The sequence below is a fragment of the Heterostelium album genome, assembly GCF_000004825.1.
Source record: "Heterostelium album PN500 unplaced genomic scaffold PPL_scaffold2, whole genome shotgun sequence".
NCBI classification, from domain to species: Eukaryota; Evosea; class Eumycetozoa; order Acytosteliales; family Acytosteliaceae; genus Heterostelium; species Heterostelium album.
The window spans coordinates 2,215,359-2,226,295 of NW_008805064.1; the positions used below are offsets into that span (position 1 = coordinate 2,215,359).

At 34.8% G+C, this 10,937-nt stretch overlaps 4 protein-coding genes across 4 annotated transcripts; all 4 read right to left on the bottom strand.

Moving 5' to 3' along the window:
* Positions 1-31: 31 nt before the first annotated feature.
* PPL_02167 (GPI anchored protein) lies at positions 32-727 on the bottom strand (the record flags this gene model as incomplete). The annotated part of the gene is made up of 1 exon (XM_020573159.1): positions 32-727. The coding sequence occupies one exon, from the start codon at positions 725-727 to the stop codon at positions 32-34; it is 696 nt and encodes a 231-aa protein (XP_020437276.1).
* Positions 728-800: 73 nt separating this feature from the next.
* PPL_02168 (uncharacterized protein) lies at positions 801-1,888 on the bottom strand (the record flags this gene model as incomplete). Its single annotated transcript, XM_020573160.1, has 2 exons — positions 801-1,646; positions 1,700-1,888. The coding sequence occupies 2 exons, from the start codon at positions 1,886-1,888 to the stop codon at positions 801-803; spliced, it is 1,035 nt and encodes a 344-aa protein (XP_020437277.1).
* Positions 1,889-2,216: 328 nt separating this feature from the next.
* On the bottom strand, positions 2,217-7,406 carry PPL_02169 (peptidase C19 family protein; the record flags this gene model as incomplete). The annotated part of the gene is made up of 8 exons (XM_020573161.1): positions 2,217-2,850; positions 2,977-3,444; positions 3,513-3,680; positions 3,749-4,485; positions 4,558-4,722; positions 4,789-4,917; positions 4,991-6,096; positions 7,397-7,406. 8 exons carry the CDS (start codon positions 7,404-7,406, stop codon positions 2,217-2,219), a joined length of 3,417 nt encoding a protein of 1,138 aa, XP_020437278.1.
* A 355-nt stretch (positions 7,407-7,761) lies between these two features.
* MYH (A/G-specific adenine DNA glycosylase) lies at positions 7,762-10,843 on the bottom strand (the record flags this gene model as incomplete). The annotated part of the gene is made up of 5 exons (XM_020573162.1): positions 7,762-8,680; positions 8,962-9,238; positions 9,297-10,047; positions 10,160-10,381; positions 10,406-10,843. 5 exons carry the CDS (start codon positions 10,841-10,843, stop codon positions 7,762-7,764), a joined length of 2,607 nt encoding a protein of 868 aa, XP_020437279.1.
* Between the last annotated feature and the right edge of the window lie 94 nt (positions 10,844-10,937).

A 10,937-nucleotide genomic window follows, 5' to 3' on the forward strand; every position in this document is an offset into this window, starting at 1 on the left:
AATAAATGGATATGTTAAATTTTATTTTATTTTACACAATTGAAAGTAATAATAAGACAGAAATCATCATTATTATTGTTAGTGATGAGGTCAAAGTTAAAGATGCAGAGTTTAATGAATCTGTTGGAGTCGGAGTTGGTGGAACATAGTCATCACATAGCGTAAATTCATTCAGCTTAATTGGAACCTCTACATTGGGTACTTGGAATGGTATGTCTTCACCTACAAAGCTTGGGAAATATTTAGAGTAGGTAGTGTTTATAGCTTGGTAAAAATCATTGTATTTGTTATCTTGTTTCAATGCTGCTCTAACAATATCCCCAATTCCACCAAGAATAGCGACAACACCTGTAACTTTGGTATCCCATGAGAGAAGAGGAGCAATCATTGTACCGTTGGAGGATCCAGATTCTGTTGTTCCGTAAGGGCCTTGCATGCCTGGTGCCATCAACATATTATGGTACCATGTCAAACCAACACTGTGATTGGCGAGCAATACAGGGAAAGCACCGTATGGAGTGAAAAAACCATACTCTTGAATTCTGGCCATTGCAAGATCACCGATTCCGAAGCCTGTGATGTAGTTATAATCACCACCTGTAACATTTGGTTGATAGGCAGCACCATACATTCCTGGATACTTATTTAGATAAGAGAAAATGGTTCTTGCTTTCTCATTGTTTGATAAAAGTCTTTTCTGAACTGGAATATCAGTGTATGGTGCCATTAAATACTGTATATTTAGCAAATGAGAGTTCTTTGTTAATATCTATCTTTAAACATAAATAAATTTGTTCAATTTAATCTCTTACCTTCCATGATTCATGACTAGAATAAGTGTAACCAAGTTGATATGTAAGATCACCAAATGAAGTTTTATAGGTACGAGGTCTTACTGTAGTTGTATCCCAAACCTCTTGTCTGAATGTTTGATTGGACCACTTACCAAATAAGTAACCAAACAACTGGAATAGTTCACCTTCGTATGGATCTCCAAGGAAATATTCACTATCTGATTTGTATTGAATATTTTTTGGTACATCTGATACGTTTGAAATTACACTTGAACCTGAGTATGCAGCTACAGTTGTATTAAGGAACACCTGATTGACATTGGCCGCTAGTAAATTAAAGTAGGTACGATAACGATTTCCAAGATTAACATGATCTGGATATTTTGTTCTCAAAAGATATTGAACGGCATAGATACCCCAAATCATTTCACCATTGTCCAAAGACGGAACTGTATCACCAGTAGTAGAAGGACCAGAGATACCTGTGTCGCTAACACCGCACCACGATACAAAACCACCATAACCTGGGTACTGAGTATTGAACTTTTCGAGAGTGTCCATCTTACGGTACAACATCACCAAGACATTATCTAAACGTGGGTCACCAGTGTTGATTTTTGATTTTTCTTGGGTGGTCATTTCGATTGGTATGTGGAAGAAATCAAGGGGATCATATCCTTCGGCAGTCAAACCATTCAATCCAATAGCCAATACAGAAAGATGCAGAGATTCCTTACTGGCAGCGGTATATTTTCTTGGTTGGGATGTAATATTTCCAGTAGTATAGTTTATTCTATTGCCATCAATTGTGAAAGCAGAGTTTATATTTAAACCAACCAGGTGTTGATGAAACTAATAATTTAAATTAATAATTTTTTTGAGCCTCTATTTTTTTTATTTCTTACATTTCCTTCATAATGAAGATATGATTTTGCAAATTCTTTTCTTGCATCTGGATGATTTAATAAATCATCAACAGTATATTTCTTTGCAAATCTACAAGTACCATTATAAATGGTATCATTCCATGCGGCACTAGTATAATGAATAAATACAAACAATGAGAATATTACAAATAAATAATAGTTTCTCATTTTTTAGTTATTTGTAATCTACATACAACTTTTAATACAAAAAAAGTTTTTTGATTTAGTGTTTAGACATATGTGGATGTGGGTTAACGTCAAAATATATAAACCCAATTTATTTATTAGATTTATTTGCAATTTTGGGTTTGGGAATTTTCGGATGGTTTTAGACCTTGTTTTGCAATGCTCGTTCTTTCACAAATAGAGGGTTTTTTTTTTTTTTTAGTTTTGAGATTAAACCAAACAAAAAAAGACCAATATGACAGTTGCACTGGAAAAATACATCAGATATTATTTCAAAAATTTTGATTTACTATTTATTTATTTAAATTATTTATTCGACTTCCATGAGTGAAGATGAGGAATCACCAGTGGTTTCTTGAGCTGGTGGTTCATCTGCAGTATCGCTTCCGTTTGTGGGATTGGTGTTGATTTCTTCCATTTCTTGGTTTGAGCTGGGTGATGCAGCTGCTTCGGCACGTGTAACGATGCTATTTGATGAAGAGGACGATGCAGCAGACACACCGGTGGATGTAGTTGAGGTGTATCCCACGTAACTGTTCTCTCTGTTACTGGCAACACCCAAACGAGTGCCAGTACCGACCATACCTGAGGAACGAGCATTATACCAACTGCTCGATTCGTAACCATTGCTATTACCATTGGTTTGTGGTGGTGGATTGGTAGCAACTAAATCTGCAACGGAATCTTTGAATTCTTTGATACCATTGTTGAGATAGAAATCTGGGTCTTTGGTGTCACGACGACGATAGAACAAAACGTAGGCGGCATCAGAGACAATGTGAGATGGATCGACATTGTGTGTGGAGCTGTCGTCAAACTTGATCCATTGATTCTCAAGATCGTTGAGTCCATAGGCGGTGTAATGACCACCACCCAACGAACCGTAGTGATTAGACACGGCAAAGAGATCGTAGAGTGGTGTTGATCCTGGTTTCAGTACGAATCTGGAGAGATCCAATCCTTGCAATGGGAAGTTGACAAGGGTGTCCAACTTCTCACGCCATTGCTTCTTGTAGCTGAAACGCTTGAGGTGAATGACTAAAATTGGTGGGGCAGACCAGATGTCAAACTTCTTTGTGGCACGTTGATGCTCTTTGCAGGTGCTGCAATACCAGGGGTCATCTGGACCGAGCTGCTCGACAGTGGTGAACAACTCGAGACATTGCTCAAGGGTGAGCTCTTTCTCGGCAGAGACATCACGATGGAAAACATAGGGTGGAACAGAGTGTTGAAGTTTCTCTGAATCAAAGAAGTAGTCGAAACTCTCTTCGTCCCATTGGAGTATAATCGAGTCGAAATTGACTGGATTAAATTCGAATTCCTTTCTTTCATACTTGTGGTCTGGTGCCATTTGGAAGATGAATCTTGGATCCTTAGGTCTCTTCTTCATGACTTGATGGTAATTGCTGTAGTGGTCGGTTTGACTATATCTTCTGTAAGGATCATTCTCATCGCCTTGTTGTTCCTCTTCGTTTTGAGGTGCCAACTTTTCATTGCTGCTGAATACATCTCTAACCTTATCTAAATCCTTAATTAAACTAAAATACAAAAAAAGATTAATTTTCGGTTGTCCCAATAGAATTGCAAATTGAATTGCTATACATACTGTTTCAATCTGTCAATAATATGGAAGTACAATTCCTCTACGTTGTTCAACTGTTGGGTTGGTACAGAGAGAATGAATGGGAAATGATTAGAGTAGGATGATGTCTTCATTGTAACCTTAAAGTTTACGAATTGCTCTGGGTTCTTTAATCCTCCTTGGATTTCATAACTAAAGAAAGTAAGAGAATAAAATTAATATCTTTTTTTCCAACACCTTTCTAATTTTCATAAACTTACACAACAATTGTATCTCTGTTACCAATGATATCAACACATTGAGTTGGCTTGTAAACCTTTTGAATGACAGACATTGATTGCATGGTTGCAACGAGACGCTCTGGTTCGACATTGACTTGCTTTGAGACAATATCGAGAAGCTCCTCAAATACACCGGTCTTTGGCATCTCAACCTTGACGGGTGATGGTGCGACACTGCTGTCATATGGTACAAAGACAATATCAAATTGCTTACGAACATTGACTGGAAGTGGCAATGACAAATACATGAATGGATCGAATGTGATACTGATCTTACCACAGACTGGACAGACAAGACGTGACTTTAGTTGAGATTGGAACCAATCTACAATGACGGAATCGTTACGTGCCTTGTGCATATCCCATTGTTCCTTGGCGATGACTTCATCTGGACGGTTATCGTAGTCTTTACCCTCGATGAATGGCTTCTTCTTTACCTTGTTGAGATCTTCGTGCAAACCATCCAACAAGAAAGCCAACAACTCTTGGGAGTCGTGTTGATGGTATCCTTGGAACTGTGGAGCGAATCTTTCGATTTGAGACTTCAATTCTCTTGGACCGGTCGAGGTAATATCACCACGCCAGAGTTGTTTGATCAACTTGGCGTATTCAATAGCGAGATCACCATGACAACCCAATGGATTATCTCTATTCAAATCTTGATTGTGCTTATCATTCAACAAATATCTTGTCAATGGTACTGTATTACTCAAACACTAAAGTAAATAATCATAACAAATTAGTTTAATCAATCATAATTACGTTGTACTATCTCACAATTCACTTACTTGTAAAGATGAATTCATAAAGCAAGTATTACCAAGATTGTCTAAACCAGTGACACCTGGACGAGGTGCACCTGAACGTGAATTGTATCTTGATGAATAACTATAGGTATTATGATTTTTTTCTGGTGGCCATGAACCATCTTCCAGTCTTTCATCCAAAAGGATCTATTTAGTGAATAGTGTTAGTTTAAATAAACTATATTAATAATATCATTGTTAAATTGAACTTACAAGTTGGTTTTCAACCAATTTAGAGTTTGAAACGTATTCAGTGTTCTTCAACTCTGCATATTTGTTGTTGTTATAGTAATCCCAAACTCTTACATCTGCTGGATTAATATCAAATAGTTTACATACTCTCTGTTAAATTTAAAAACAAAACAAACTTGTTAGTTTCATTTGTTTTTTTTTTTTTTTTTTTTTCTATACATACATCTTTGACAGAGGAAATAGTTTCAGATTTACAAACAAAATGCTCAATAATTCTTGTTGGTTGTGAAGATTTGAAAAACTTCAAGCACTGTGGATACTTGTAGTCGATCTGGAGTGAAATAAGGCTTTTAACAACCTTTCTGACTATAATGGTTGGACAGCCGTATGACTTTAAAAAGTAGTCCCATGTTGACTCTGGAACAACAACAAAGTCTTGATCTTCGGTGGCGTTCAATCTGAGATGTGTGGTGTCAGTGATGAGCAAAGTATCGTTGATAATGGGACCGAGCTGCTCCGGTGAGTACATGTTTGACTCCCACTTGTCAAACCATGGTTTGCAAATGAGATACCACTTCTCACCCAACTTTAGTGGTGCGGTCTTGATCACTTGTTTGATCGCGTTGTTCTTCTCTTTGCGCTCCTGTTCGGTGAGTGATGCATACTCATTGTTGCTGTCAATGACAACACCATTGGCGGCCATCGATGTTGTAGTGGTTGTTGTGGTCGATGCATCCTCAGTGTTTTTAGTGCCACCTGTTGTTTTCTTTGAGCCTGAACCGACGCCGGCGTTCTCGTCGTCGTCTGCCGGCTGGTCACCGTGGACATCGACACCGTTTGGCTGTTGGGAGCTACTCGACTCGACGACCATGTTGTTCTGCTCCTCTACCTGCTCGCCATGCTGAATCGAGTAGGAAGAGTTGGACGAGAATGTCGGAGAGGGTTGTGGTGATGTGCTCGAGCTCATCTCGACAAACGAACTATCCGATTGTATGTTGACAAATGAAGATGCACTCTGTGGTGAATCTACAGCTTGGTTGGTGTTACCGGGACTCTCTGTCATTGCTTCCGCTTCTATCTTTCGCTTTTTCAGTCTACTACTAATACTAGTCTTACTTCTCTTACTATTACTCTTTGTACTTGTACTCTTTTGATCTGAAAGCTCCTCTTGTTGCTGTTGAACTTCCTCTTCCTGCTGCTGTTGCTGCTCTTCCTGCTGCTGCTGCTCCTGCTGATGATATTGCTGTTCCTTCTCTTCCTTTCGAGTAGTACCGGTAATTTTATTCGTCTTTAAATGAATATCTTTAACTGTTATTTTTACACCTTTATCTTTTTTTAATTAAAAAATAATAACAAAAATTAGTATAATTTCAACTTTTTTTTAATAAAAAAAAAAAAAACAAAGTTACTTTTGTGGAAAAAAAACAGATAAATAAATACTATTTATTTTTAAAAATTGTATTATATAATTACAATATTAAATAGCTATATAGTACAATTTTTTTTTTTTTTTGATGTTTGTTGATAAACGATAAATAATACAAAAATGGATGAAAGATGTTATTGATTATTACTTAATTAATATATATTTATATGTATATATATTAATTGCGATAAATAATAATAATAATAAATAATAAAATAATAAGAATAATAAACTCTCTTGTTTCAATCTAACGTGAAATTAAAATTTCAAATTTAATTAAAAAAAAAAAAAAAAAAGATCAACTATTTTTGTTTTTTTTTTTTTGGTTTTTTTCCTCACTAATCACGGTGAAGGTGCAAGAAAAAAAAAAGAACAGTTTTTGTTTGAAAATATTTTTGATAATGAGATGACCTGAAAGATTAAAAAGTTGTTTGACAATGAATAACGACTCAGAGTGAGCCAAAATTATTATCAAACCAAAACAAATTTAAAGATCGCCTGTGAATCTATCTTTAGATCTTACAAAGAATAATAATATTTCTTTGTAATTCAAATGATGTACTCTTTACAATATGATCATTCCATCAAAAAGTTATTAAATGATTGATTTGAAGATGACTAATAAGACGATTCATTATTATTAAATTCCAAGAATTTTTTTTTAAAAATATTTACTTTTAAAAGTTTTATATTGTTATCCAAATTTATCTATCTCTATGAATATGTTGATATTTAAATATACGATAATATATAATTCGAATGAATATAATAAGAAATTGATTGTTTAATAAAATAAAAAAAACTAAAAATTAAATTAACAATAAAAATTTAAATTTATGTAGTTGTTTGAAATTAAAAATTTATGTCGTTGTTTGAATTTATTATTGTATTGATATTATTGCTATAATGCTTTATTTCAATTTATTTATTTTTTATTTATTTTTATCTCGTTTTCGTATGACATTGATTGTACAATCATCAAAAATCATCACTGATATTTATCTATTCTGTAATGCAGACTACTATTCTACAAATTCTATTCACCCACACCACCACTACTTCTATCTCTCCTCTCTCTCTCTATTTTTTATTCTACACATAGCAAGTGTGTTAAATTATCATATAAATAGTTTTGTGAATATTGATGTTATATTGAAATCGACAGAATATTAAATATTATGAATGACAGTCATTATTAATTACATAATTTCATTCTCTTGTGCTGTGCTAAACATTGAATAAAACAAGACTGATTATAAATACAAAAAACAATGATTGATAATATAAGATTTGAAGATGTCCAATAAATAAAATAAAATAAAATTAAATAAAATTAAACAAAATAAGATATGATTGTTGTTGTTGTTGATGATGTTTGTAAGATTACACTTACTTAATATATATTTTAAATATATTAAATTTATAATAAAACTTTAAAAAAAAGATTGATTGTTCAAAAAGTTATTTTTTTTTTTGTTTTGGACAGTTGATCTTTTTTCATGTTTGAAGTTCGCTTTTTTTTTTTTAGTTCTGCCTGTAAACAAAGTGTTGTTGGTTAAGATTGCTTTTTAGTTCCATTGAAGTTGACCGTCAACTACAATATTGGTTCGTCCACCAACCCAAATCTTGTCAGTCTCAATTTCAATGTGTAGTTTAGCATCGTGACCAATTTCTCTGCCCTGCGATACAATGTAACCTTTGGCAAGTGGGCCGTTTGGCTCTGAAAACGCGATGTATGCACCGATCAAACCGTTGGCAGCACCAGAGGCGGGATCCTCGACGATTCCAATACCGGCGGGAAGTGCACGCACTACAATATCGTACTTGTCGTCTATGTTGGATGCTTTCGATTTTCTCGCGAATACACATATTCCCAGAGTGTTGGAGTCTTTTGCCAAACTGAGTATCGAGTGGTGGTCTGGTTTCCACTGTCTGAGTGATTCTTCGCTGCTGCACTCGGCTATCCACCAATGTCTGCCACCCTCGATGAGAGCCGGTGGCAATCTTCCCATTTCAATGCCGAGAAGTGCTGGCGCCAACAGTGGATTCGCATCGACACCTGTCTTTATAACTCTTGCTTTTGGTGACTGTAACATTAGAATGTCGCCGGTGATACGAATCGGAAGCACACCGGCACCGCACTCTTGGTAGATTGTGAGTTGCTGCTCTGACGAGGAGATTGCCTGTACAGCGTCTATATACAAAGCGGTGAACGCCGAACCTATACTTGGATGACCGGCAAAAGGTATTTCTTTGCCTTCGGGAGTAAATATTCTAACTTTATATGAGGCATTTGGCTGTGTTGGTTTGAGCAGAAAGGTAGTTTCCACCAAATTTGTCCATTTCGCAAATCTAATCATCTGATCATCTGTCCAGGCAGTTGCATCTGTTACCACACCCAAATGATTACCACCCTGTAGTCCATTAGAAAACACATCCAAATGTAAATATCTTACTTTTGGTAACATTGTATATATAAATATACAACTAATTAAATATATATTTTTTGAAAAATAAATTAAAAAAAAAAAACAAAGTTATACAACTTAATTTTAAGAAAAGGAATGAGATATTAGGTATTCTTATTGCTACCTTTTTTATTGGTCATTAATAAAATGGTGTTACGATGGTGGGAAAGGGGGTGAAAAAATTAGAAGAAAAAAAATCCAAGTAAAAATATTTTAACTCCGAATTTTAATTTAGGGTGAACAACAAAGAAAATCACACACAATTTTTATTTATTTATCATCTTTGCGAGTTGATAACACTTTTTCATTTGATTGGATATCGCTGCATCTTTTAGTTTATCAATGTCAATCCACTGTGTTGCTTTCTTTGATTCTTTGCTCGATTTAGTGGTTTTGGTTGCAGAACGAGTTGTTGTTGTCGATTCAACACTTACTTTGTTGACTACCAGTGTTTGTCTTATATGCGAGAATATATGAACGGTTGTTCCAATCGATTTAATACTTTCAATCTTAAAGAGATCGTTAAACTCTCTTTGAATACTGGAAATATATGATGTGAATTGTTCTTCTTTTGTTTCTTTTGATTTTAGATGTTGTGGTTGTGGTGGTGGTGGTCGTTGTTGTTTTTGATTTACTTCTTTTTCTCTTTTTATTATCTTTATCTTCATCTTCATCTTCATCATCTTCTTCGTCATCATCTTTAACTTGTTCTCTTACTATCGATGGTGACTCCCATAGTGATGCTAATAATCCTGTTTCTGGTCGTTGCACTAACAGTGTCTCTTGTGTTTGTTTATTAATGACTATAAAGACATCGACTGTCTCTTCTCTTGCTTTTGCCTTGACTACTTTCCTCGGGAACTTTGTCACACTCTCGACGGGTTCATCGCTATCCGACCAACGCTCACAAACACCACAAAGATCTTCTATATCTATAATCTTTGGTTTATCATCTTCTCGTTTAACTTCTACTTTTTCTTCTTTAGTTTTTGTTGTTGTTGTAGTTGTTGTTTTTGATGTTGTTGTCGATGTAAAGTAATTGGTTATTGAATTTGCGGTTGGTTTCTTCTTGATATTATTATTCTTATTCTTATTAATCTCTGCTTGTTGATAAGCTAAGCATTGAGAGCTAACTGGACACTTGTTGCAAAGTGGCGATGTTACCAGACATGTTGTTGCGCCCAACTCCATCAAAGCCTGATTAAAATCACCGGGCTGTTCAGCATCCACTAATTCACCCGCCAATTTCCAGTGTAGCTTAATAGTTGCCGCTTTCTTTGGATTCGCACCAATCATTCGCAACCTACTAAGTACACGTATAACATTTCCATCTACAAGTGGTTCCTGCTTTTCAAATGCAATAGATAAAATAGCACCTGCAGTATACTAGATATTTAAAACAATACAACAATAATATAAATATTGTAATTAACAAATAATTAATTAGATAATAAAATAATTGTTTTGTTTATAAGAAATATATACGTACGGGACCAACACCTTCAACATCTTTCAATTGTTGTAACTTGTCTGGAATCAGTGAGTTGTTCTCTTTGACAAGCCGTGTTGCAGCCAAGTGAAGATTCTTGGCGCGACGATAGTATCCGAGACCTGCCCATACCTGATTGACTTGGTCGAGTGAAGCACCTGCCAGTTTCTCGATGGTTGGCCAATTGTCTATCCAACGATTGAAATAGTCGATCACCACACTGACACGAGTCTGTTGCAGCATGATCTCACTCACCCACACTCTATATGCAATGGTTTGTCTATCGAATCCATCTCTCTGACGCCAAGGTAAATCACGTTTACATCCTGAATACCACTTTAACATTGATTCTCTAATTGATTCTATTTCTTCATCCTTAAAATAATGTAAATCAATTGAATGATTAACTGATCTATATATACTTTCATTACTACCACCAGCCTCTATTTTAATTTTAGAAGTTGTATTTTTCTTTTTGCTCTTATTATTATTGGTTGCTATTTTCTTGTTAATGGATTTTGATTTTTTCAGTTTCCTTTCTTCTTCCGAATCAAAATCATCATCTTCAAAAACTTCAGAGTCGTCAGAGTAATCTGAGTCATCATTGTCTACATCTTCAAACTCAACATTTTCATCTTCCTTCTCTTGCTTTTTGATCTTATTATTATTATTATTTCTTTTAGATACAACCATATTATAATTTAAATAAGTGATCGATCCAAAAAAATATTTGAATTCCACAAAAAAAATATATATATATAATGACTATCAAGATTTTAAAAAAAAT